This window comes from Heteronotia binoei, chromosome 9 (assembly GCF_032191835.1).
Source record: "Heteronotia binoei isolate CCM8104 ecotype False Entrance Well chromosome 9, APGP_CSIRO_Hbin_v1, whole genome shotgun sequence".
Taxonomy (NCBI): domain Eukaryota; kingdom Metazoa; phylum Chordata; class Lepidosauria; order Squamata; family Gekkonidae; genus Heteronotia; species Heteronotia binoei.
Genome location: NC_083231.1, coordinates 46,347,654 through 46,375,104, shown reverse-complemented (window position 1 = coordinate 46,375,104; position 27,451 = coordinate 46,347,654). Strand labels below are relative to the sequence as shown.

At 40.9% G+C, this 27,451-nt stretch overlaps 1 protein-coding gene across 3 annotated transcripts in view; it reads left to right on the top strand.

Moving 5' to 3' along the window:
- The window catches only part of PALLD (palladin, cytoskeletal associated protein), a 301,808-nt gene extending 280,960 nt beyond the window's left edge, over positions 1–20,848 (top strand). For all 3 annotated transcript variants that reach the window (XM_060246546.1, XM_060246547.1, XM_060246548.1), the window contains 7 exons: positions 2,655–2,804; positions 9,260–9,354; positions 11,958–12,090; positions 13,975–14,182; positions 15,775–15,940; positions 16,056–16,189; positions 18,975–20,848. In XM_060246546.1, coding sequence (XP_060102529.1) covers positions 2,655–2,804; positions 9,260–9,354; positions 11,958–12,090; positions 13,975–14,182; positions 15,775–15,940; positions 16,056–16,189; positions 18,975–19,147 — 1,059 coding nt within the window. In that variant the 3' untranslated portion in view covers positions 19,148–20,848. The remainder of the gene's footprint in view (positions 1–2,654; positions 2,805–9,259; positions 9,355–11,957; positions 12,091–13,974; positions 14,183–15,774; positions 15,941–16,055; positions 16,190–18,974) is intronic.
- The last annotated feature ends 6,603 nt before the right edge of the window (positions 20,849–27,451 follow it).

The following is a 27,451-nucleotide window of genomic DNA, read 5'->3' as shown; positions in this document are numbered from 1 at the left end:
AGAGAGGGGAAAATGGTATCTCATGGCAGCCGACCAACAACATTTTATTCCAGGTGCAAGTTTTTGCATGCCTGCACTCTTCTTCTTCAGAGAGAGAGAGAGAGAGAAAGAGAGGAGGGAAAGTCAAAGAGAGAGAGAGAATGGAGTCCAGTGTTTAAGACCAACAATGTTTTATGCATGGCCTGCACACTTCTTCGGTAGAGGGGAGGAAAGGTGGGGAGAAAACAGCCAGAAAGAGCAAGTCGGAAAGAGAGAGAATCCTGTTTTTAAGACAACAGCATTATTCCAGGTATAAGCTTTTGTGTACCTGCACACTTCTTCAGAGGTGGGGGGAGGGAGGGAAAGAGCCAGAGAGAGCAAGACAGAGATCCTTCCCCTTCTCATTTCTTACAGATGCGGGCGGTGGGGGGAGAAACCTAACAGCACAGCTTGCCTTAGTGGATATGAACAAGAGTCCAACAGCATCTTAATGACTAACAAAATTTGTGGCAGGGCATGAGCTTTCACTGCTCACTTCTTCAGATACAGCTAGAATGTGAGTTCATCGGTCCTTATACCTTGGAGAATGAAGTTATTTCAGATGCCAAATGACAATAGCAGGCATTGGTAATGAGAGAAGAAACCTAGGTTTTTCAGTCCAGTCTAGGAGGATTTATTTATTTATTTGATTTATATCCCACCCTCCCCACCGAGGCGGGCTCAGGGTGGCTGCATTGCCTTGAGTTTCATTATCGGTTGCAATTCAACTGTCTCTCTTTCTAATCTCCCTTTGAAATTCTTTTATAAGAGAACTGCTACTCTTAGATCAGCAACTGAATGTCCTGGAAGGTTAAAACATTCCCCTACTAGTTTTTCCAGTGTTGTGGTTTTTAATAGCAGTAGAAAAGAGCAAGTGTCTAGCAGCATCTTAAAAACTAACAAAATTTGTGCTAGGGTATGTGCTTTCATGAGTCACTCCTCATTTCTTCAGACTTGTTTCTATTTATCCTTTGCCTCCTCCTGGACTGAACCCTCCTGTATCAAATTGAAACCTAGGTTTCCTGTCTCATTATCAATACTGATACCTCCATGCCTTCTACCCCTCCGTAAGCCTGCTGTTGCCATTCAGCATCTGAAATTATCTTTGTAAAGTTTATCTCTCTGGTACCTCATGGACCAGCCTGACACAATGACATTTGTGTTGGATCCGGCCCTCGTAACAAATGAGTTCGACAGCCCTGAGCTAAGCTATGTATGTAAGCCCTAGTTTAAAAACCTAGTAAATTCTAAGCCGCATATATAAATATTCTTTAGTAAATATACAACAAATTTACTGAAACAATCAAAACACATAAAACTCTCATGTTGTTAATTATAATCTTATAATTGAAGCAAAATAATCATAACATATAAAACTCTCCTCTTGTCAATTATTATACTGCCTCCTTGGGGCGATTTTAAAAACCCTTCCTGCAACATTCATTCCTTTCCTCCCTGTTCCTGATTAGCTGCTTTTGCCAGCAGCTTAGATGCCAGTTCTCATCATTAAGCCCACCATCACAGAACTTACAAGATCAAAGCTCTTCCTGTGAGCTTTCCCTGCACCATATCAATCATAGCGGGGTTCTGGAAAATGGAGTAATGAATGCTGTAAAGGGATTTATTGATTGGCCTAAATAATAGTACTAAGGGAAATCCTGCTTTCTTTACTCACAGTGATTTTTCTTTGGTTCTAAATACATGTGCACAGGGGGGAGGTTGTAGAAAAAGCCCAGTATTTGCATATTCGTCCACATCCCCTGACACCAACCCAGCCAGAGCTGTGATCCTGTGCACTCCTGTATGTGCAGTCTGCACTGTATTATCAGCCTGCACTGCAAACCCAACAATTGTGTTCTATGAGGTTGGCTTTCTGCACAAGTTAGTTACATCCTTCCCTAAGTATCTGTGCTTGATAATGCTAGAACTGGTCCAGAAGTCAAACAAATCTATGTTCTTTTTTCTGTTCTGGTCCTTTCTGTTGTAAATTAAAGCAGTCCTTTCCTCTTTCATTTCATAGTTACTGATAACATTTCAAAGTGGTTATAAGCAGCAAGTACATGCATATATATTAGTCTAAATACAAACACATCCTTGGTGGCCTTAACTGTGGGAGACTATGAGAGAGGACAGCACAGGGAACATTGGCTGCTGCCTCAGATCTGATTCATATCACCCTTTTTAGTGATACAAAGGCTTTAAGTGGTTCTGGCTTAGCCTGACTAGACAGAAGCTTGGCTTGACCATCAGTGCAATTCTAGGAGCCCCTTAAAAACAACCTGCCACCAAAAAAATCTTAAGAAAAATAGCTCCTGCGTTTACATAGTGTTGCTGCCACTGGCTTTTGGTCTCTGATGGTTAATTGAGTTTCACATTAAGGTGTTAAATTAAAGGAGTTTAACCACTCATAATGCCTAAGAGGTTGGAGCTGGATCTTCTTTATCTTCCTGTGATCCCTAGAAATTAAATTGTCAAATCTGAGGCATTTTACAGAAAGGATGACGCACCAGCTAAATAAGATGTGGCAGCAATTCAGAGTCCTAGTACTCTCATCAACCTTTGAAACTTTCGTATTATTGAGAAATTATTATAGTATTCATCTTCTTTATTGTTTCTCGGGGGGGGGTTGGGTGCAGATCTATTGGTTCAAAGATGGGAAGCAAATCTCTAAATGGAGTGAACACTACAAGATGCAGAGAGAACTTGATGGGACCTGCTCTCTCCACACCACAGCCTCCACCCTGGATGATGATGGGAATTATACTATAATGGCTGCCAACCCGCAGGTAAGCCAACTCTTTGGCTCTAGAATAAGCATGCTTCTGGGCACAAACCTCTCTAAGTATTTACATCTGAATTTTGAATAATTTAATTGATGGGTGATGTCATTCTGGAACAACCATCTGTGTTCATCTGACACAAGTAGGGTGGGACACGTGCAAGCTGCCAAGTTTAAAACAAGGTGCCGTTGGGATATTATCACAATGAATGTTTTGCAGTATGATCTATTTCTGAGCAACTGCCAGCGTATTAACATTTTCTTAAACAAACTTGAAACATCCTTCATTGACGTGCTTCCGGACGTTATAAATGCAGATCATTTGTGCTTTTTCTACTGATCACCTTGTCATGTTATGAGAAACAAAGGACTACTGCTGAAAATGGCATCCCTCTGCCTTCACAGTAAAACAACTATGTGCTGATGTTGGCATGTGTTTCTTTGCTCTCCCAGTGTAGCCAATGGCGTAGCATTAGGAATCACACAGTGATTTTATGTTATGATGTCAGTATACAGGGTGATTTTCACTACAGTGGGGAAATTGAAGTATTCCACAGCAATGCTCCCTCTAAGCTGTGGAGTCTTGTGAGCAAAAATTCTACTTTGTGAGCTACTGGCATTAAAGTTGTCATCGAGTACATAAATTAGTTTGCTCTAGGGCCATTTTTCTGAGCTAAAAAAAATGTCTGAGCTGGAGGCTAAAAAAATGTGAGCTAGCTCATACTAACTCAGTTTAGAGGGAACACTGCTCCACAGAGGATGTTGGCCCTCTGTTTCTTTAAAAGTGCAGTTTTGCCCTTAGCATGGACAACACAGAGTAGTAGTGAAATATAATGCAAGTAGGGGAAGCCCAGTTCAATGACTGTTCAGTTCTAAAATCTATATCAGCATACCTTGCACAGGTTGTGAAAACCAAGCTAAAATAGTCAAAAGTGGTATATCCTTAGTCAGTTTGATTTAGTGGTTAAGTGTGTGGACTCTAATCTGGGGGAACTGGGTTTGATTTCTCATTCCTCCACATGCACCTGCTGGTATGACCTTGAGTCAGCCATAACTCTGAGAGCTGTTCTGCTCAAAAGTACTTCTTGAAGAGCTCTCTCAGTCCTACCTACATCACAGGGTGTCTGGTGTGGGAAGGGAAAGGAGATTGTAGGCCACTCTGAGTCTCCAAGTGGGGTATAAATCCAATCTCTTCTCTTCTTCTTATACTTTCTAGCATATATCATCCCACTTGAAACATCAGTTCAACAAATACTATTCTGTGTAGGGTCAGGAGTTCTGTCTTCATTCTAAAGCAAAGCACACACTTTTCAGAGAGGTAGCAGTCTCTGTGGGAATTGTCATCTGGAGCTTCAGGGGATTCTGTTGCTTTCTAATCTGAGCAGTTACTTACATTTCCAAGAAGCTATACTAAGATATAGTCCATAAATAACCGATCACCTTTCTGGAAAACAACAACAAACATAAGACACAGAAGAGCAACATTCTTTTCCTGATCATGTTTGCTTGGGAGCCAGTCTGGTCACATAAGCATCTACCAGATTTCAGCTCAAATCTGCTTAACAGCACATCATTTCTGAGCTGCCTATTTGCAAAAAGCAGCAGGACAGACTACTGAATGAAGGCTTGTGGCAGGCAGCACCAAATGTTTTGCCAAAACCAAAATTGCAAGAAGGATTTGTGTTTAAAAATAACAAGTTCTATTGCTAAGGCATTGCTTATCCTCTCAGAGACTGTTGTGGTCCGTTATGAATGTTGCTAGGCTACATAATGGTTCCATTTTTGCACAGCATCAGATCTAGTGGCACCTGTGACAGCAAGATGTATAAAGTAACAGGCACCTTGACCTGATATTACAAATGTATAAAACTTTAAAGTATAAATGTTGCTACCATATAAAGGCAATAGTATGGTCAAACACAGGATCCGATATAGACCTTACCATAGTGACTTCCAAATTCTGCTAGAGCATACTATTGAAAGTGCAAGAAATGAAGTAATTGTTTATTAATGAGCTGCACCTGCAGAAGACTCTGCCTGCTGAATCTCTGAAGGATTTGCAGCTGAGCCCTTGCCACACCAAGCCATGGATGACCATCTTTGCCTTAACTATACATTTGTGTGTCTGGAACATCCAATCATTCCTAGTGCTATTGTACAGCAAAATTGTTCATCTTCAAAGGAGAATTCTCATTGTAAATCTGCAAGAGTCACTTCTCGAGCTTGCTTCCTTTCAAATATGAGGCACATCCTGGATAGTGACGTATATGAAGACATCCAAAGAAGCAATTGAGCTTGGGCTTGCCTCAAGATAGAGTTGGAAACCACTGTGACTTTCAATTCTGACATGGAAAGCAAGCGCCAGTTTCACACAGAACAGCTAATTGTGGTTTCTTAGGAAATCACAATGAGCAAGGTCATGAGGGTGCACACGGGCTTGAGCCTGGCTTCTGTCATTATTCCTTTTGTGTCGCATCATCATGTCCCTTTTTAATAACCAAGAATAAATGTAAACAATAACAAAAAAGCAAGGTTTTTCAAATTAAATTAGAAATGTTCAGCTTTAATTCCTTTTTAGCCATTGGACAAAGAGCGCTTGATAGATTTATTTATGTTGGACAATAACCAGAGAGAAGTCTGGATATGAAGCTGGAAGTTTATTTTATTGTGCAACAAAGACGAGCTTTTACTTGGTTCATCCAGTCATTTATAATTCTCTCGTCACAGTATCGTTTCCAAATAAACACAATTATGTCTCCTGGCACTAGCGCAGTTCCACTGTGCTTTTAACAGTACATTAGGGACCAAGAGCAGCAGTGGATTAATGCACCAGCTTTTCACACCAGAAGATCTAGATTCCAGTTGTGTTATATCATAAATGGAAATAAGTATGCTTTAAAAAACCTAAACACTGATTGAAGTTTGTCCATAGGCCTCAAATCCATTAATCTGTTATCAAAGATAAAATTAGTAGGCATATTAATGAACAAAAGCTATTGAAGAAGAATCAGCATTAGCGATGGGCATGAACTGGGAAAACGGTGGTTCATGTTGGTTGCAACACGATGAAAGGAAAATTTTTGGTCCCTAAAAGGGGATGAAACAAATAAAATGATATTCAGTGGAAAGGCATTTCACAGCTCTGGGGCCACCACAAAAAAATCCTGTGTGTAGCTGATGTCAATTTAGTATCCAAAAAAGCTGGTAACCTGAGTAAGGCTTCACTGGTGGCCAGGGATGGGTGTGGGGGGGGGCATTCTATTTGAGTTCCTGAATGAAGGTAGTAAATTTAGAAGAACCAACTGTACTTTCTTTACTTTCTTGCTAGTTAATTGTAATTTATATTGATGGCTAAAGTAGAGCTCTAAAGATTCCAGATGTTTCTTAACTCAATAAAAATTTCACTTAAGAATTCATTTCCAGACTGGAATTTACCTTAACATGGGGATTTGTTTGGTGATTTAAATTGGCCTGAGAGATGGGAACATGGATCTCCAGTTCTAGCCATTGTTGGGGTCCCCAGGATCCAAACTACTTAACCCTTTAGGAGTTTATTAAGTCACTGACACCAGCCAGATTCCAATAGGCACAGTTTCAGCTCTGAAACATTTCTGTTCACACTTGTTGCCTTTTGTTACTCATGTTAATGAAATCATAAGCATGGAAACACTCTTATGCCAAAAAGTATAGAAAACTATACTTCATGCTGTCTGTGAGATTAAATGAACATTCATATCCAAGGGTGTGTGTGTGTGTGTGTGTGAGAGAGAGAGAGAGAGAGAGAGAGAGAGAGAGCTGTTTCTTCATGAAAATGAAGATCATTCTGATTACAACATAGATTATTTTGTGATTACCATCAAGGTACATCCAGCCAATAATCCCACATGTGTTCTTTGTGTTGCAAACGTAAACTGCAAGGCAGCACACTATTAAGAATATTTTAGTCCTGCTAATTTCCAGTGGGATTTAAGCAGTCCTTAGTAGAGTCCCTTCTAAACCCATTGAAGACAATGGGCTCAGGATAGTGTACTCCTGTTTATGATGCCACCCCCCCCCCCCCGCCACCCCACCCCCCATTGCCACTGGTTGTGGAGCAAAAGTAGAGTCCTGTGTGGCAGAGCAGCTGGTGAAAGAGAGAAAAGAAATACAGGGAGCAATCCTAAGCAGGCCTACTCAAGAGTAAATTCAGTATTATTCCTTAATCTAGGGTTGCCAAGTTCCAAGTGACACTTTGAGATCTCCTGCTATTACAGTTGATCTCCAGACAACAGAAAATGGCTGCTTTGGAGAGTAGACTCTATGGCAGGGATGTCAAACTCTTTTGTTATGAGGACTGGATCTGACAAAAATGATACCTTGTCAGGCTGGACCGTGTGTGTCATAAAATGTAATGACAGGTAGCAGAGATATAAACTTTATAAAGGACACAGACAATATCTATGAGAACTGTTGAGAACTGGTAGGCTAGAATGGTTACTGTCTCTTTTGTGAAGCCACTGCTTTAACAAATTCCATGTGGTAGCAATGCATTAAGGGACTATGTGTAAATAACTATATTTATTATTGCTATTTATATCCTGCCTTTGTGAATATACATCATTTGTGGTGTGGATTCCCCCCCCCCCCACATAGACATATTTGTGCAAGCAAATAATAGCTGAGTGGCTACAAGCACTTTCTATGTTTGCGCAGCTTGTTCTGTATGTGTTTGCATGATTTTGAAGCCCTAGAGAAGTGTAGATTAATGGGTAGTTTTGTTAATGGATAACTAATCTCTCTATATCTATGTTGTGTGAAAAACTACTTTCCCATATTTAAACATCCTTTTTTTTTTTTCAAGAACAGCAGTGGGAACTTACCAAATGCACATGTTTCTGTGGGCAACAACTTTCTTTAGAAATACTGGGCTAGAGCTGAAATTAATTAAGTGAGTTTAATGTTGGAAAGCAGGTACCCTTGCCAGCTATAGATAGCTGCCCTGATGTAAGAGATTTGCTTTGCATGCTGAGATCTTACGTTGACAAAGCTGCCCCACTCATTTCTGTGCTGGAAGCAGTTCCATCCACATATCCTTTTGAAAGTGTCAAGACCTCTGTACTGAAATAACCACCTGAGGTCTTGCTGCTGGCTTGGGTTTTTGTCCTTTATTCCCCCTGCCTTTTAAATGATGAGGTATATTCCATGACAAAGAAAAGGGGAAGGCTTGTCTGGTGGAATAAACAGAGGACAAACCTTCTGCTTGACTTCCCAGCTCAAGCAGTTCTGCTTCACATTCAGAGCAATGGAGCCACCAAGAATGGGAGGCAGCTGCTGAGAACAAGGAACATCCACAGTGAATTTCAGAGCTTTCTTTTTCGTTGGGTGACCATTGTGACACGGGTACTGTACAGCAGGAGAGTATTCCTTCAGCACAGATTTTTTTTTTTACCAATTCAAACAAAACCCTTGCAAAATGATAGTGGTACCAATCATATACATGCTATGATCATTCACATACAGACACCATCCAATAGGAGTTTTTGTCAGAGATATAAACACATTCCTACATGTCAACAACTGCATTTTCCCTGCCAAAAACTATGATGGTTCCAGGCAAACAGAGTCCTTGCTGCAAATGGATAATTGATATTTTATGATTTGGCAAAATGATCATTTAGAAGTGTTTATTCCTCCGACATAAGGACCTATTGAACAGTGTCTGTGCCATGAATGATCATAACGGGGTTTGAAGAGTTGTGTTCTTTATTAAAGCTGCATGTCAGAGAGTTCCATTTCAAAGAGGTTAACCACAATAAAATAGCATGATGCAGAACATGCTGTTCTCCTAGCATCCTTGGTGCAGTTATAGGTGGGGTTGTGCTTGTGAAGTCACAAAGCATGATGTTTTAACAAATTTGATTGTTTGTATAAACAGCTTTACTGGTTCATCAGCAGAGGTGATCTTTGTGATTCTGAAGTGGAGCTTTCAAAGCACATGAGGGTTTATATGGACAGCAGATCATGATTTACTTGCTGCTGCAGGACCTCCACTAAAATAAGTGAGACACCACAAATGCAATTCGGTGCAGAGTGGAGCTTTCCTTCACTGTGACATGCATTGCCTCTTGGCATGCATTGTACAGTGACTTGGCATGATCATGTTTCTATATGATGATTACAGAAGCTGCATTAGCCCCTTTGTCCAAGTTAAGGCAGGACCTTTTTTGGGCTGGCAGGCTGGTATAGATGTTGGCTATCTAATTCTGCCTCCCTGCCCTTAAATACTTCCCTGAGATCTATCACTCACCTTTGTGCTGACTGACCCTCCTGTCCTGCAGGAGCTTCTGATTAGAGACAAACATTTGGTAAAGCTGTGTGGGTGGCAAGGGCTGACCTTTGTTTGTTTTAATTGCTAAGGAATCTGTTCTGTGTAACTGCTTTTCAAATGTCTAATTTCAAATTTTCCCCTTCAATGATTGACAGGGCAGGGTAAGCTGTACAGGAAGGCTGATGGTCCAAGCTGTCAACCAGCGAGGACGCAGTCCCCGGACACCACCGAACCAGTCTCATGTCAGAAGGTATGTTAGTCATGCATTTCTTTTCTATCTCTCTTTGCAGTCCTAAGGGGAGGGGAGGGCACTTGGTGGAAAAAAGGGAAAAAGTAATAACAAAATACACATAAACCAGTTTGAAATAAAACAGGTCACAGCTTCATCGGTCACAGCAGATGGGGCATTGGTGCATCATGGGGCACAGATCCAAACATTGGGCAAGACCCACCTCTCAGCCAATGAACCCATCCCCAGCCTGCCTACTGGAGGAACCTGAAGTGACAAACAGATGATCCCACAAAGGCACAAGCCTACAGGTGAAACCCTAGCCACCTGGGAGTGGAGCTAGCCATCAGTCCCCAAGCTGGGCATGCTGCTATATGGCTCCACTTCCACCCCCAAATCCCTCTAGGGGTATCCCCACCTGGGGAGGTGGGACACAGGCACATCCTTCCCCCAAATGGATCCTGCCCAATGCCTGAAACTGTCATTAAGTTGTGACAAGAGCAAATAACAAGAAAACAAACACTCAGCTACCAGATGGAGGGAGGGAGGGGTTCCAGCCAAAAAGGACTGCTCCGGCCATGTGCAAGTGGGGTTTTAAATAGAGCCAAAGAGGGGTGGTCACAGCTGACGTGCAGTCAAGCCCACCCTCCAATGAGCCAAACAGTGCAGGAACCCAACAATGGCTAGCCCCAGGAATGAAAGCTTGCCCAAATGACCCCACAGCAATGCAATTCAGACAGCCCAGCCATGCCACAGCCACCATGCAGCCCCCTCTGCCCCTCTGGTGCCCAGGCTGTGGCCATAAAGCAGCTACCCACAGATAGATTCTCCATTATACCCTATGGGGACCAGTCTCCATAGGGTATAATGGAGTGCCCCACTTTCTGATAACCCTGAAGCAAGACGAGGGCCTCCAAACAAGGGGATCCCCTGCCCGCAACTGAGGATTGGCAACTCTACTACAATTCAGCCCAATTCAAAATCTAGTTTGGACTTTGGGAGAGCTTGGGAGTCATAGGAGCAGTGGGAAGAAAATGAAAAGGCTCATGTACTTCTATTTCAGCTTTTAGTCCATTGATTAGAGCAACTAAAATAGTTTTGAAACAAAAAAAATATCATTTTAAAAACGAAAGACAAGCAGCTCCTGTTCTTCGTGGCACTGTTTTGCGGTTGGACACAGAACAGGGATTTCTGATTTGCAATAGGGAATTTTATTTTTATATCAAAATGTGAGTTTCACAGTAATGGCAAAAAGCACTTTTACATCTTCCTTCCATCTCTTTCCACCACTACTCTTTTCATCCATTTTATTCAATTTCTTAATGTGGAGTTAACCAATGCAGGCTTTGGTATCAACCTTCCCAGTCCATCCTCATTTCAATTCCCTCTAGTACATCCTGCCTGTTGGATGACAGGCACATCCTGCCTGATCCCACAAGGAATCTTCTTGTATGGTGCTTCTTGTATGGTGCTGACACACTTCCTTCTCCAAAGTGGCACCACCCCTAGATAATTCTGCTAGGAAACCTACAAGCCATCTATGTAAGCTGTGGCACCTTGGAGATGCTCACCGCTGACTCTGCCAATGGGCAGCTTTACTGACAAAGTTAGCCACTTATCAAAGGTGGGCATTGCCACTTAGTGAGGCCATCTCTTGAGATAATGCAGTCTTGACTTTTCATGTACTTTATTAATTCTCCAGCAAACAGACTCAGAGCTTGTTTTTAATTTGTGGGCTGTTGCTGTAATTGTTGGCAAGTATGCAGACAGGCCATATTGATATGTCAATCTATGCCATCTTTACCATGTTGGGTACAGTCTAGGGTTGAAGGAAAGGGAGTCTCACCAAGGTAAAACAAAGATGAAAGGACAAATGGTGCAAAGGAAAGAATCTTTAATGGTCATCGGGGGAATCTTTCAGACTGGAAACAGAACATAAAGAATTTGAAAAATTCCCACCGATCTTTCAGTGCACAGTTAGTACTTAACACTAACTGCACACAAAACACATAGGGATTATACAGTCATTAAAGGTTTTTTCCTTCACACCGTTTGTCTTTTCATCTTCACCCTACAATCTAGGGTTGCCGGCTCCAGGTCAGAAAATACCTGGAGATTTTGGGGGTGGAACCTGAGGAAAGTGGCTTTTTGGGGAGGAGGACTTTAATGTGGTATAATGCCATAAAGTCTACTTACCCAAACAGCTTTTTTTCTAGGTAAACTGATCTCTGTCACCTTGAGATCAGTTGTAATCCCAGGAGATTTCCAGCTACCATCTGGAGGTTGGTAGCCCTTGGTCTGTTCCTTTCAGACAAAGCCAGGCAACATAGATATGGCTGGGAGTTTATCAGGGCAGCTACTTGCCTAGGTAGGATTCTGTAGTCTTCCTGACTATCTCAGCCTAGTCCTTCATACACAGTGAAATGGGTTGTATCCTGTTCTGGAGGACCTCTAGCTAACATTGTTGCAGCAATTTCATATTGAGATAGAGTTGTCTTAGAGGGAATGCTGATATCCTAACAGTGCCACCCTCAAACCATGCTGGGTTGCATTTGTGCAGTTCATCAGTTTGCTTAACTGGTTATTGCACAACAGAAAATAATATTTTTGTGCGTTCTCTTCAGACCTCGATCTCGCTCAAGGGACAGTGGAGATGAAAATGAACCAATCCAAGAACGCTTCTTCCGACCTCATTTCCTGCAGGCCCCAGGAGACTTGATAGTTCAAGAGGGAAAACTTTGCAGAATGGACTGCAAGGTACATTTTTAGCTTTATTTTAACCTCCAAGTAGAGATTACTGTCAACTGTGATTTAAAATTCATTTGTATATTTTTATTTTTACCAAATACACAGAGATTTTAGAAGTGAAAGACTGAGCCTAACAAAAGTAAATAAATTTTGCTTGAAGCCTGTTGCACTATTATTTGTATATCAAACCAGTCTGAGTTCATTAAAAGTGTGATGCATACTGGCCACTGAATTGGTTCCTGATTTAATTGATTTTAGGATTCCAGTGCAGCTTTGGAACCATTATTTTAAGTCTTCAGCAGATACTGAACATCCTTTAGTCTAGAGATGGAAAATACATTATAAAATTTTGCTGCATAAAAAAATAGCATTGAGACATTTAACCGTAAGACCAATTCTGCAAATAGACAAAGTATGTGCTCCCTCTAGTGGCTCTAAAGAAATAAACATCCAGAGCAGTGCTTACATTACTTGGGGGGGGGGGGGTGGAATGTGTGTGTTGGGCCGTGCCACGTTGCTTCCAATTTATAGCAACTTTATGAATTAATGACCTCCAGAATATCCTGTCATTAACAGCCTTGCAAATTGAAGGCTGTGGCTTCATTTATTGAGTCAGTCTTTCTTATGTTGGGTCTTTATCTGAGGAAGAAAACTTGACAAGTGGTAATTCTGTTGCATTTTTTAAAATGTTTCATTTACTTTTGTGTGCTCTGCATATACACTATACAAGATTTTAAAGCATTTTTCAATAGTGGTTCTCACCCCACAAGTTTTGGCTTTCATGCTTTCACACCCAACTACATCAGGCTGTTTAAGTACTAACTGTGTGCTTCAAGCAGATTGTCAGTCCTGAACTGTATTCTTTAAAAGTATTCCTGGTTAAATTGCTACAGTGGTCTATAAATGGGATTGGCCTTGAAGCATTCTTCTGTGAGAACAAGCCTGTCAGCCACTAAGATCAAGCTACACAGGTCCTGATGCCTGTGGCCTTTTGAAAGTCTGTTGAGTGAGCAGGTGGAGCCTTTTCCTGTTATAGTGCCTCAGTTGTGAATTTACTTTCCTGCATCAATTCTCGCAGCACTAATTTCAAGTGCCAAGACAAAATATTCCCCCATTCTGGTGTTGTTTGTGATTTTGAGATTGTGATGGTGGCGGTGGTGTTCTGCATTCTGTCTTTGGCTGGTCTAATTTATTTGTCCCCTTTGTATTACACCTAGGGTTGCCAACTCCAGGTTGGGAAATGCCTGGAGACTTTGGGAGTGTAGCTTGAAGAGGGTGGGGTTTGGGGAGGGGAAAGGACTTCAGTTGGGTATGATGCCATAGAGTTAGCTTCCAAAGCAGCCATTTTCTCCAGGTGAACTGATTTCTGCTGAACATTAAATAAAAGTGATGGAAAGAATGGAATTTGAAGATTAGTAATGGGTTTCTAATGATTTAACAAATATTATAATGCTTGGTTATGTACCATTGCTGGGGTGGGGGATTATTCTTAATAATAATCAAGGGCAAAATAGTAAGGAGATGACAGATGGCACATAATATCTTTCCATTATGCATGTTTTAAGACTTAATGCATAAGGATGGTGGAAGACAGGAGGGCCTGGCATGACTTTGTCCAGGGGTCGCAAAGAGTCAGACTCGACTGTGCAACTGAACGACAACAACAACAACAAAAGACTTAATGCTTTTGTGGGACTTCCATTTAAATTGAACTGCTCTTCAAGGCTAGAGGTTCTGCAATGTCTGTCAGATATAGCTGAAAACTATGGACTTTGGTTCACTTACGATTTGTGGTACAACAGAACAGGATGTCCTGTTATCAACCCTTGAATCTTTTCTACAGTCTCTCTGCTTGTCTCACAGAGAGTTTCTTGCTGTGTTCTATTTTTTAAGGTCAGTGGCTTACCAACTCCAGATATAAGCTGGCAAGTCAATGGAAGAGTAATACGTTCTGATAGTTCCCACAAAATGCTGGTTCGTGAAAATGGCGTGCACTCTTTGATAATCGAGCCTGTCACAGCAAGGGATGCTGGCATCTACACGTGCGTTGCCACCAATCGAGCTGGTCAGAACACATTTAGCTTGGAACTTATTGTTGCCGGTAACATTTCCATTTACTATTCTTTCACTGTGATACAGAAAGGCTGATGTGATGCTTTTATGCTACCAGACAATTATGATGAAGTGGGTGGGGGTCCCTCTGCACTGATATTTTTGCACATTATGCCTCAATTATAGTGTCTCTTTCCTCTCTGGAGCTTTTCATGATTTGAGCATAATCCTTTTATTTTCTCCTGAATATCAAGCAATGAGTTCCCTAAGGGACCTGCACAGAGTTTTGAGGGAAAATAATCACCATACCTAATGTTTATATATCACTTTTTTAAAAGTGCACAAAGTGTTTTTTTTTTTATTCCTTACAACATCCTTTAAGCAGGACTTGTATGAAAGAGCCCCATGTTATGGGTCAGAGGAGGTGTGTGAAGGTCTTAACATAGTCACTGCAGGGTAATGATGGAATAAATTCAGCTGGAAGTCATTATGTTGAACTTTAGTTCAGCCATTGACTGTTTTAACAGTTTTATTCTAAAGCAAAGTGTGCTTTCTTGTGAGAAAAATGCTTGCTGAAGACATTAGTGGAAGGCAAACAACCACTGTGTGTATACACACATCCCACAGTGCTATCAAAACGTATATGGGACTGGATCCAGACAGATTTTTCACTTCGTCTCACTCCATTCCCTTTCTTACTACACCTGCAATCCCATATGGTTTTTGTCTATGCAAGTCCTATAATTCCAAACATAGCTTTTTGGGTGATCAAAGGAAAATCCCTTCTTCCTTTTCACCAATGGAAAAGCTGGTTGGATACAGTCCATGGGTCATTCAGAAGTATCTGGTGGATAGTATCCACAATTTAGTAACCCTAAATTCAATCTATGGGTTTGTTTTTTTCAGCTTGTGAAGCTGAGTTCCTTTAGAGCAATGAGTTGTTCTATCAAGTGGCTGTTTGACTGTGGAATCCTTTCAAATATTATTTTGTTTATTTATTCCTTGGATTTATATCCCGCCCTCTCTGCTGAAGAACCTATGAGCAGGAAAACAGGGTGGTAGGGGAAAACAGGATGGTGGGGGAAGATGATGTGGTATGCAAGAATGGTGCCAAGAGAAGGAGCTGCCTTTTCTATAGGAAAGACCTTTGTGGCCTGTGCCTGCCCATGTGGCTAATCAGTTTAAAAGCTATCCCAACAAATGGAAAGCTGCTATTGGAAAAGCAGTTCCCATGCAGAAGGGGTAATGTTTTAAAAGGCTGCTACAGAAAGAGAAAATATGTAGGCCTGATTTCCTTCATCCAGTGAAGGTTGTGAAGGAATTTCTGCTGCCAAGCATATCTTTGAAGTTCCATTAATTCTAACAGAAGCTTATATATGATTATAGCCGTAGTCCCTGATTCTCTCATTGAAATCAGTGAGACTTTAGACATGTTGAACTGTAGCTAAAATTGTCTCTTTGTACATTACATCAGCGTTGGGACTGCACTTTTGACAAGCTGAAAATCGAGAGTACTTTCCTTTCCCAAACCAACATGTGTTCAGTAAGAGCAAGATGAGACAGCAGGAATAAAGTGTGACATCTTCATAAATAAATACTTGCAATTTCTGCTTTCTTTCTTTTATATATATATATATATAGCAAAGGAAGCACACAAGCCACCTGCATTTGTAGAGAAGCTACAAAACACTGGAGTAGCTGAGGGGTATCCTGTGCGACTGGAATGCCGAGTTTCAGGTGTGCCATACCCCCAGATTTTCTGGAAGAAAGAGAATGAGTCTCTCGTGTACAACACTGACAGAGTAAGGTTAGACTAATTTACTGTCCACTTCTGAGCCTCAGTGGGACCGACCGACGCCGTTAAGTTAATACTAGAGTAAAAAGCATATACCGCTGTTTTACAATCTTTATCTCTTTTCCAGCATGCATCAGGATAACCATGGTTACATTTGCCTGCTTGTTCAGGGAGCTACAAAAGAAGATGCTGGTTGGTACACAGTGTCAGCTAAGAATGAGGCTGGGATTGTGTCCTGCACAGCAAGGCTGGATGTCTATAGTAAGTTGCTGTTTGGGCGGCTTCATATATTCCGGTGAATTGGCCCACATGCATAGCTACTTTAGCAACTCACAGTAATGGTTTGCAGCTCATGGGGAATTTTGAATGTCTTTTCCAACCTGCTGGAAGCAGCCAGCCATACAGCACAATCTGCCTGTGAACAAGATTCCCTCCTGGCCAATTCACACATTGCACTTTTTTAGGCATATATCCAAGGTTTCTATAAAGTGTAAATCATAAAGATCTGTATGAACAAATCACATTTAGAAATCCATCACATTGGTACATTGTTCAGGTCCCTGTAAAATGGACCATTGCGCACCTGCATTTTCCCCAGTGTAATGTGTAGGAAAGCCCACAATATGTGAACTGCTCAAACTGAATGCTGTGAATGTTGTTGCAAAGTTTAATGCAGAGCCACAGGGACAAGGTGAAACAAGCAACTGCTTGGGACATTATGACAACACAGGCAGTGTCTGGAACAAGCACAGCCCTTTCTCATTGCCATTCCTGTTTCCCTTCCCTTCCTCCACTGGGAACTGACCATCTGGTCAGCTGGAAGTCTCCTCTGTGGCTGTTCTCTAGATGTGCCCCTTCCTATTTTTCACTAAAGCCAAAGGCAAGTGCATAAAAAACAGCAGTCTTCTGTAAGTAGCATAGATGTACTTCTAATCTGAAGTCATCACTGTTTTGGTAGCACAGACCCCCTTGCTCCAATCACAATACTTACAGATTGCAGCACTTACTGAATCATGAAAAGAAACTATAATAAAAGGAATTCCTTCCAATGAATTTGGTAATTTCTCCCCTCCCCAAACTTTCCTCCAAGAAGTTTCAGTGTTAAATACAAATCAGAAGAATTCACTATTGGCTACCTTCCAATTCAGTAAAGACTGCAACAGAAGCTTCTAAGGATGAGGGACAGGGGGAATTTGGGAGAAGCAAAAGGATTTTTTCAGATTTCTACACTCAATTTAATTTATTGATAAGACTTTAGAATCAACATTTTAAAAGCTTTGGTAAATTGCTTTAAAAAAACGCATATTTTTTGAAGTGGCCATAACTTTGCAAAAATCATGAGTGGGTTGGTTTTTTCCTGGAGGAAAGAGGTTGTGTGCTCAGCCCTTATATAAAGGGGGGAAATAATGAACAGAGGGGCTAAACAGCTATAAAATGTAAGCAGTACAATTTAGTAGGGAAAGGCACAAAACTGGCTCATGAGCCAAAATTTGGCATGGACTTTGGCACCCAAACCAATGATTTGGGAAGGTGTCTTTCCTAAACATCTACTGGACTTGTTCTGATTTGGCTGTTCAGGCCATTTAAAGCAACAGCTGAGCAGTGCAGGTCATGACCTGTTAGGTTTAAGTGGCTACAAACCATTTCACTGGTCAGCTTCGCTTGGAAGCGGAGAGAAGCAAAATAGACCTGTAAAATGATTGCCAGCCATTTCAGCCTAACAGCTGACAGGTGTACCCGTCCTACTGTGAGGCTGAAATGGTTTCCAAGTGGAGGGAAGCAAAACAGACCAGTGACATGGCTGCTAGCCATTTAATGCTTCCTGAGTGATCCCCTCTTTCTCCCAGCCATGGCAAACCAAACTTGTTGGTTCAGTTCGAGGTCTTTTGGCTTGGTTCATGGTTTGGGGGCTGCCCTGAATTCCAAACCTGACTTTTTGGGTCTGTAGTTTAGTCGTACAGTTAAAGGTAAAGGTAGTCCCCTGTGCAAGCAGCAGTCATTTCCAACTCACGGCGGACTTTTTACAGGATAGTTTGCCATTGCCTTCCCCAGTCATCTACACTCCCCCCAGTCATCTACAAGCTGGGTACTCATTTTAGCAACCTCGAAAGGATGGAAGGCTGAGTCAACCTCGAGCTGGCTACCTGAACCCAGCTTCCACCAGGATCGAACTCAGGTCATGAGCAGAGCTTAGGACTGCAGTACTGCAGCTTTACCATTCTGCGCCATGGGGCTCTTTAGTAGTACAGTTACCATTCACAATAGCCATAGTGGTGTCAATTTAAGCCCTGGTTAATGCAATTAAGCCTAATGTTAAATTCTAATTCAGTTATTATGTATGCTACAATGAATGTGTTAGTCTTTGAGGTGCAACAAAACTCCTTTGTGTTTAAAAGAGGAGAGCAATTGCAACATGGATTAAAACAATTTTACCATGGATTTATGATCCCTTGTGATGAATTTTAAGTACTACATATTTAATGTTTGGGAAAATGCAAAAAAAAATATATAGCCTAAGTAACCACAGGTTATTTTTCCATGAACCCTTGTTGCACTGTTCAAGAACAAAGTGGGGGTAGGACAAAACTGTACATTGCTTGGGGTGACAAAATACCTTGATCCAGCCATTAGCCCAACAAACATAATGAGGAAACATGGATTACATGAATTCTTAAATTACTGCTCTCGATCCAGCTCTCATTGTCTGGGTGATGCATAGACACTGGCCTCAAACAGAAATGCACATCTCTTTTACATTTCACCCTTCACCCAGATGTGATATAAATTTGTATCTAGATGCATGTCATGTTGCACCATGTGTGGGGAGAGGTATTTATGAATTTCCTGCATTGTGCAAGGGGCTGGACTGGATGACCCTGGAGGTCCCTCCCAAATCTGTAATTCTATCTGCATTTCACAAGCCTCATTTGCAGGATCAGAGTGATTGTATTTTAAAAAGGCTTGTTTTGTGTACCAGAATGGTCATTTTTGCAGCTGCAGATATATAATATAGTGCTTGTGACACAATAACTTTCTCTTTCTATAGCTCAGTGGCAGCAACAATCCCAGACAACCAAGCCAAAGAAGGTGCGTCACTCAGCTAGTCGATACGCCGCACTTTCTGACCAAGGACTAGACATCAAAGCAGCGTTTCAGCCAGAAGCAAACCCAGTTCATCTGACACTGCAGTCTGGATTGGTAGAAAGTGACGATCTGTAAACCTTAGCTGTCGGGTCTACCAATTTCTTTCAAAGTGAAACACTGAAAGCCATTGTCTTGACCAATGATAATTTATGCCACTTTATGCGAAAGGTAGACACCTTTAAGTGCAAAGGATAAAGAACACAACACCATGGCCACATCTTTCTTGATCATTCTACCAAATTGGAGTAGGTAGCAATCATGAAATAGATGTGTACACTCCACACACACACGCAGATGCGCACATATACCACCTTCACAGACATTTTTATTACTGAGATTTCTCAAAAGTGCATACACTGCAAACCTTATCACCAAGTGCCTTTTATGAGTTATAGGTGCTATAAACACATAATGTTCTTTGGGCCACAACAAAACTGCAAATGTATCAGCAATGTATTCTGATGTGCAATACTGAAGGGATAAAACATGACGGGGGGTGGGTGGGGAGAAAGATAGTTCTAAATTAAATTCTAGTATCTGCAAATGGCTTTATGTCTCAAATTAGAAAGATACTACTTGCCTTAAATGTACTTAGTATGGGCAAGGAAGCTTCACGCCAGATAGATTAATGTGACTCCAGCCAACGGAAGAACTGGTTAAGTTAGAAATGTACTGCCAGGCTGATTCAATAATAAAACAGACCTTATGATGGAATTGCTTTAGTGTTACATTTGTTAAATGGCTAGGATTTTTTTTTTTTAATGCTAGACATTTGATTTGACCAGAGTCTTTGTGACAGAGGAGAGGATAATTAGGAGTATAAGAGTAAGTGGGGGAAAGGAATGAGTTTGCAATAGGGGTTTAAATGATAAACACACACTATAGAGAATAATTAGTAGAGATGGGGAAATGGAATGAAAGAATGATGGTAAGTAAAATGGCGTTACATTTTAAACACTGCATGCATGGTGTACTAGAAATCACACTTTTGTGTCCTTGTCTAGTGCAAGATACAGCAACCCTGCCTCTGCCTCAAATCTTGTAAAGGCGGCAAAAATTGTTGAACTTCCAGACTGCAGATTAAGTCCTTATCTAACTGGACTACTGCATTAAATAATTTCGATTCATAAACAATTAAATTTAGTTGGAAGGGAATAGAAGAACTCTTTAAATTAGGTCTGGTGTGGGGAGGGGAGGTTATGATGGTACAAGAGTACTTTACTATAAAAGGAAAACACTGTATTCCTTTATATGAAGCACGGTTATAGTCCTTTTATTTAAAATAAAAATGTTGAAATCTTTATCTCAGCTCAGTTATTCAAGCGCAGTACCTTTTTTTTTAAAAAAAGTTTTGTATTATGTACATCATCATATATTTTGCATTACTGCTATACATTTATTGCTTTGCACCTTGTTGTTTAAGTACACAAACCAGGTTTTTAGCAGCTAACAAGTTAACACAGAAGGTAGTTCTTCTATACAAACTGATGCAAGTGGTTATGACTGCACTTACAGGCATTTCTTCAATGTTTGTTCTGTCATATACTGTCTGTCATATGAACTGTTCTGCTGTCACCTCCTAACCAAGCTCATCATACCATCCGCTTAACAAATTTCTTCTCAGATGTGCCTTGCTAATGTACTATTTGTTTAGCTTCACTAGTGGCCTTTTGCTTCGTTTTATTTGTATTTATATAAAATATACAATCATTATTACTTTGGATTGTTGTGCTGATATCATGTGGGTTTAACATCAATAAATACTACACAAACAAATCATTTGTCTTTCTTGAGAAAAGATAGCTTAGTAGGCTTCAAAAACAACAGCAAAAATTAAAGCTGGACTCATGAGCAGGATTATTTGAATATAAGCTCTGTTAAAATTAGCAGGACTGACTTATACATGCTAAGAATTCTGCTGCTGCATGGCAATGACACAAGTAGGTATATACAACCGATGTACATCTATGGAAACAGATTTCTCTTGACATATCGGCCATGTTCTGAATCTGAATCATGGTGAGTCATGTTGACAAAACAGGATTGTAGTGCAGACTACACACATTTGGCAGCTTGTGTTTGAAGAAAAAGAAAAACAGGTCTCCTGACAAATATAGTGAAAAGGCTCATGCTGAGCTCTCCAGTTATTTCCATTCACTCACCCCTTAACATGAGCTAAAAGTTGCAAATTAGACATCCGCTGTTTGCCATTAGGCTGCTTCAAGATCAAATTTGTGCATATGACAGCAGAAATGCTGAGTCCATGCCCTCTTTGAGCACATGCTAGAAAGAAGAATAGAAAGGGGGGCAACGGATAGGCCTACTCCAGAGCTATTACTAGTTGGGCCCTCATTATTTTTAATAGTACTAACCCTGGACAAAAACTTATTCAAGGTTATGGGAAAATGTTAAGGCGTTTAGCAACAAGCTAATTTAATTATAACATGCTAAATCCTGATTTTTTTGAGGTCTCCATAAATAGGCGAAGCTATTAAAATAATACTAAAGACATATAAATTTATACCCTTGCTGTCATATAACAGAGGTATAACTCTGTAAGTATTTGGCCTTCAAGAAGAAGGAGGGATTAGATTGGACTCCTTCACTTGGAGTCTCAGAGTGGCTTACAATCTCCTTCCCTTCCTCTCCCCGCAACAGAAACCCTGTGAGGTAGGTGGGGCTGAGAATTGCTCTAGAGATAATGGCACTGTGACAACTGGCTGGCCCAAGATCACCCAGCAGCTGCATGTGGAGGAATGGGGAATCAAACTCTGTTCCCCCAGATTAGAGTCCATGCTCTTAACCACTACACCAAACTGGGTCTCAAGACAAAGCAGTAATTAGTGATGTTTTTTACTATCTTAAAACACCTAGTTTAAACTGAAATCAACAATGAAAGGTAGATTACAAACTGGTCCTATGAGCCAGCATGCTATAGCAAAGTGTTGGACTAGGTTCTGGGAGATCCAGGGATGAATCCTTACTCTGTCAGAGGCTAACCTACCTCACAAGGTTGTTGTGAGGGTAAAATGGAGAATAGGAGAATAGTGTGAGCTACTTTAGGTCCCCACTGGGGGTGTGGGGAAGGTACTTGTGAATTTCCTGCATTGTAAAGGGGGTTGGACTTGATGAACCTGGAGGCCCCATGGTATAAATCAGGGGTGGCCAGCAGTAGCTCTCCAGATGTTTTCTGCCTACAACTCCCATCAGCCCCAGCCATTGGCCATGCTGGTTGGGGCTGACAGGAGTTGTAGGCAAAAAACATCTGGAGAGCTACCGTTGGCCACCCCTGGTATAAATGAAGTAATTACACTTTGGGGCAGGAGTACATCTTGAGGTGGTCAATACTTGAGAACCACAACTACTGTTCCTTTAGTTGGGGGCGGAGTTTAACAAAGGCAAGTGGGACAGAACACGATACTCTAAAACCTCACCTCCTGGCTCTATTCATCCTGCTCCAGCTAGAAGTTTCCATGTGTGCCCCCTCACATACTTGAAATAATGGGGCTGCCGCGACGGGAGCACATTCAGCCAATGCTGAGAGAGCTGCACTGGTTGCCTGTTGTATTCCGAGTTCGCTTCAAGGTGTTGGTATTAACCTTTAAAGCCCTCTATGGTCAGGGACCTGCCTATCTACGGGACCGCCTTTCCCCATATATCCCCCAGAGAGCACTGCGATCAGGGACAAAAAATCTGTTGTCCGCCCCTGGCCCAAGAGAAGCCAGGCTATGTGTAACAAGATCCAGGGCTTTTTCGGTGGCAGCGCCAGAACTTTGGAACACCCTCCCAGAAGCTATAAGGGCCCTGCGGGATTTATCTGCATTCCGCAGGGCCTGTAAGACCAAACTGTTTAAACAGGCTTTTGTGGTCTAACTGAAAAAGGGCTGCCACCGGACACCGGTGGGTCAGATCATAGTTAAGAAGTCAATACCGCCTATACTGGATTGAAATAGCGCTATAGAATGGTTTTAAAGTTGATATGTAAATTATGGTTTTATATGTTTTATTGGATTAATTGTTTTATAATGTTGTAAGCCGCCCTGACTCCGATGTGGAGAGGGCGGGATATAAATGAAAAGTAATAAATAAATAAATAAATAAATAAAATAAGAATTATGCTTATACATAAGCACTATATGTCCAACTGTCACTATTCAAAAGCCCCATTCCACTGTCGGCGTTCTGCATGCACTTGCACACACACACCCTGTCCCAGTTAGGTTAGAGATGATAGTGCCACTCAAATGGGGCAAAGAGACAGCAGGTGGGAAAGTGCTACCCCTCACTTTCCCTGTCCAGCCCCAATCAGAGATATTACTGAATCCTTATAGGATCATCTTATGCTTCTCAACTCAGCATGCTGTAATGGAGTAGAAATTGCTTCAATCGAAGATGGTTCATGGGCAGCAAGAGCCCACCAAGCTTTGTTCCCACTGTTCCAAAGCATCCTTGAGAAGCCTGGGTTATGAGTTTGATGCATTACCCTATATTGCCAAACATGAAGAACTAAAACTAGCTTGCTCTTAAGATTCAAAACTGCTCAGCTTTACACATTTCTATCTCTCTCAAAAGTGTCTATAGCATTTCTGCCACCACCAGCTATATCCCTAGAGAAATGAGCTGTTTGTTTAGGAAATAGTGTGTTCAAGTTTAAGATTAGTATTTAAACAACCCATCATCTATAAACTGAACCACCCACAATAGCTCCAGGAGGAATATGAAATAGATTGCACTCTACTCGGTCTGTAAAGGAGAAACGCAATTAAAATGAACAATTGTATCTGCATGCTTCAGGCCTTAATTTGGGTTTGTAAGTAAACTTGAATTGGCTTTTGACAACAGAGTAACTTTATAGGGATCGGAATGTTTTCTTCCTCAGATGACTTGTCCTTGTGGTTAATTTTGCCACTGGTGTATCATAAGATCTTACTCATTAATTTATAGCAACAGTATGCTTGTTAAACAGTAGAAGAAAATAACTGTCCTTGTGGGTAATTCAAGACATTCATAATCACGGCAGAGGTGACTCAGGCCTTAAATATAAAATAACAGTTTTGTATGCTTGTTTAAAAAAGCTCTTGCTATAAAAACAAATACATGAGCGCGCTGTTAGACACGGCAGTTTTACAAATGCAGAAGCAATGCAACACAAATACAGGGAAATGTGTGGGACATTATCGAGGGAGAGAAGTAGAAAAAGAAATAGGGAAGAATTACATTTCATAGTGACTCCTACCTCCCTAAAATCACAAAGTACTCCATAAACATAACTATCCCAAATAGCTCTACATAGGCCTATTTACCTACCTTTTAAAATATTTAGTGAAGCCCATCAATTTATCTGAAGAGGCAGTGACAACCTAGCAAAGTTTCAAAAAGTCTAAGAGGAAAGACCATTATAGCAACAGGAGTGGCACAATTTAAACATTTCTAACCTATGAGGTACTGCCTGAATAAATATGTTTCCAGAAAAGAGAAGGGATAACATCCTTACAGCTGCTAAACAATTGTTCACATAAAGAAAAGCAGTATTTATTAGCCATGTGTAGTCAGCTATCAAAAATGCATAGGAACTAGCCAGTTTGACATAATAATACAGCATGTAAAGCAAAGTTTACTGTGGGAAAAAGTTTACTGTGGGAAAGCTGCTTTTCTAAATCTGATGAACCCCAAATACTGTTACAGGTCACCAGTAGGATCTCTAAGTAAATCCACTTGTCATGAATAAATATTTTTACCTAATCCCAGCAAACTACTCTTCATGCTCTATCAAAAAAATCATAACAAGCCCCAAATGTACACAAAGGAGATTACAGTCAAAAACTTTAGAAATAAATACCCCCATTTATTTGAAAGGAGGATTATATTTCCCCCACACACACACCTCAAATTCACAAACAAGTCACATTTATACATAATAATAAAAATGCTTTTCTGTAAAACCCGCCCTGAACATGTTCTACAGGAAGGGTGGGCTAAAAATCAAAATAAATAAATAAAACCTGTTTGTATGCGGATCATCTTGTATTCAGGGTCATGTTGCTTTCCTGTCAAGTAGATTTTATTTTATTCTATTTACCTCATCTATACCCCAATTTTCTCTCCAGAGGGTACTCAAAGTGGCCTACATTGTTCTCCTCTCCTCCAGTTCATGTTCAAAAGAGAAAAAAGAGAGTTTAAAATGGATGAAGTTATAAAGGTAGCCCTCTGTCTGTGAGTGAAAGGCCAGGATTAAATGGAGGGGGGTGGGAATGAGCTGTACAGGCATCTAACTCCAGTGTGGTCCCTGGAGTTGCTCCATGTGCAAAGTTAGAACTGGCTGTGTTGAATCCTCCTTCTCTAAAGTACTTGAAGCTTTCCAGATATGCAAAAGGGACAGTGAAAGCCAATCCATCAGACCTGGGGGGAAGCTGACATAGGATATGGCATTGGTATTAATTACATGTTGCATTTACCAACCTGCACTACACTAAAGCTACAGAAATACGATAATCCATTTATTCACTTCAGTGGGATGATGCTTACATCCGCCTTTCCTGTCTCTTTTTTAAAAAGCCACTTTTCAGTCTTTCTTTAAATTAAACTACTGTCTGTATTTAAAGCCTCTCATTTATTCCAGGTTTGTTTTGCAGCTTGGGATTATGGAAATAAAAGAAAACCTTGGGATCTCTCAGGCCATGTATTAAACTAAGCTGTACATGGACGATAGGAGGTCCTGCCCTGCCTTACCTATTGTTACCAGGTTTAGGGCTTTCTACCTCCAGGTGAGTCCTAGGAATCTCCCAGAATTATAACTGATCAGACAAGAGAGATTAGTTCCCCTGTAGAAAATGGTTGTTTTGCAGGGAGGGCTCTAGGGTATTACACTCCACTGAGGTCCCTCAATACCTCAAACCTAGGATTCCCATTCCCCCAACAGGGCCAGCGGCTCCCCCACTTTCAGAGCCGCGAATCCACTGGCAAGGAATTGGCCAGCAGGGGAGCCCCAGCCCCAAAGAGCTCCGTTGCACCAAATATGACCGGTATGATGATGTAACCTGGAAGTGATGTTATCATGCCAGGCATGTCACCGGGGGGGGGGGGGGAGGGATACTCTATCATTTGGGAGAAAACTCTATGATGAGCATACAGCCCCCCCCCCCAATAACAGAGTGCCCAGCACAATGGTGGCACTTCCAGCTGATGTCATTGCAGTATATGCAAAGAAACCTCCAGATCCCAGGACTAAACTCCCCCACCGGCAGCCTGGTAAGACCTGGCAACCCTGTTTAAACCTCACTCTCCCAGACTACACCCACAAATCACCTGGAATTTCCCAACCCAGAGTTGGTAACCCTAGCCAAATACTGCCCATATACAGGGGTGGAATTCTAGCAGGAGCTATTTTGCATATTAGGCCATACACCCCTGATGCAGCCAATCCTCCAAGAGCTTACAAGGCTCTTTTTTGTAAGCACTTGGAGGATTCACTACATCAGGAGTATGTGGCCTAATATGCAAAGGAGCTCCTGCTAGAATTTCACCCCTGCCCTTATATGTTTGACTTTTTCCTCATCTGGTCATTTTTTGAGATTATCTATTTTTTTTATTAAAATACAATGTATTTTGGTTAAACAGTTAAGATATTACATACTTTTCATTCTGTCTTACAATCTTTTCTGTGTACTTGGCACAGTCCTAAAGATTGAAGCATACTTGTTCATTAATTTCAATGCAATCATTTTCACTTCATGAAATGACTCAATTAGTTTTTTAAAAAGATATTCATTTTTACACTATTAAATTTGAAAGCTACATACAAATGAAGTTTAGTGTAATGTTTTTTCTTTGAGAGTTAATTTTGCTATTTAAAATGAACATTGAGTTATTTAAAGCACAATAGTATTTATCAGCTTTGAAAATTCAAGCAAGACATAAATGGAATACAGAACATTTGTAACTTCCAGCTACTCAAATAAGCTTAATTAGATATTATTCTTTAAGTTATACTGACCTCAAGAGGCGAAAAGGAGACCTGTTCATGAGCTAAAACTACTGATCATAATGGCCTTTCTCTGCATGAACATTCAGAGCGCGCGAATGAGAGGGAGATGTTCTTTTTCCAAATAATATTTTCTCCAACATTTCCTGATATGTCTTACATGATGATAAATAGAATATTGATTCTGTAGTTATCAACAGGGCTCAATATAGTTTACTGTTTTCATTTTTTAATTTATCATTGACGTATTTATTTATTTCATTTCTAATCTGCCTTTCTCACTGATACTCAAGGCATATTTCTATACAGGCTATGCGCAGTTCTAAAATAATTTACATACACAGATCTAAACTCAGCATTTGGATGCAGCTCATTTTTCAATCAATTTAGCAGTCTGA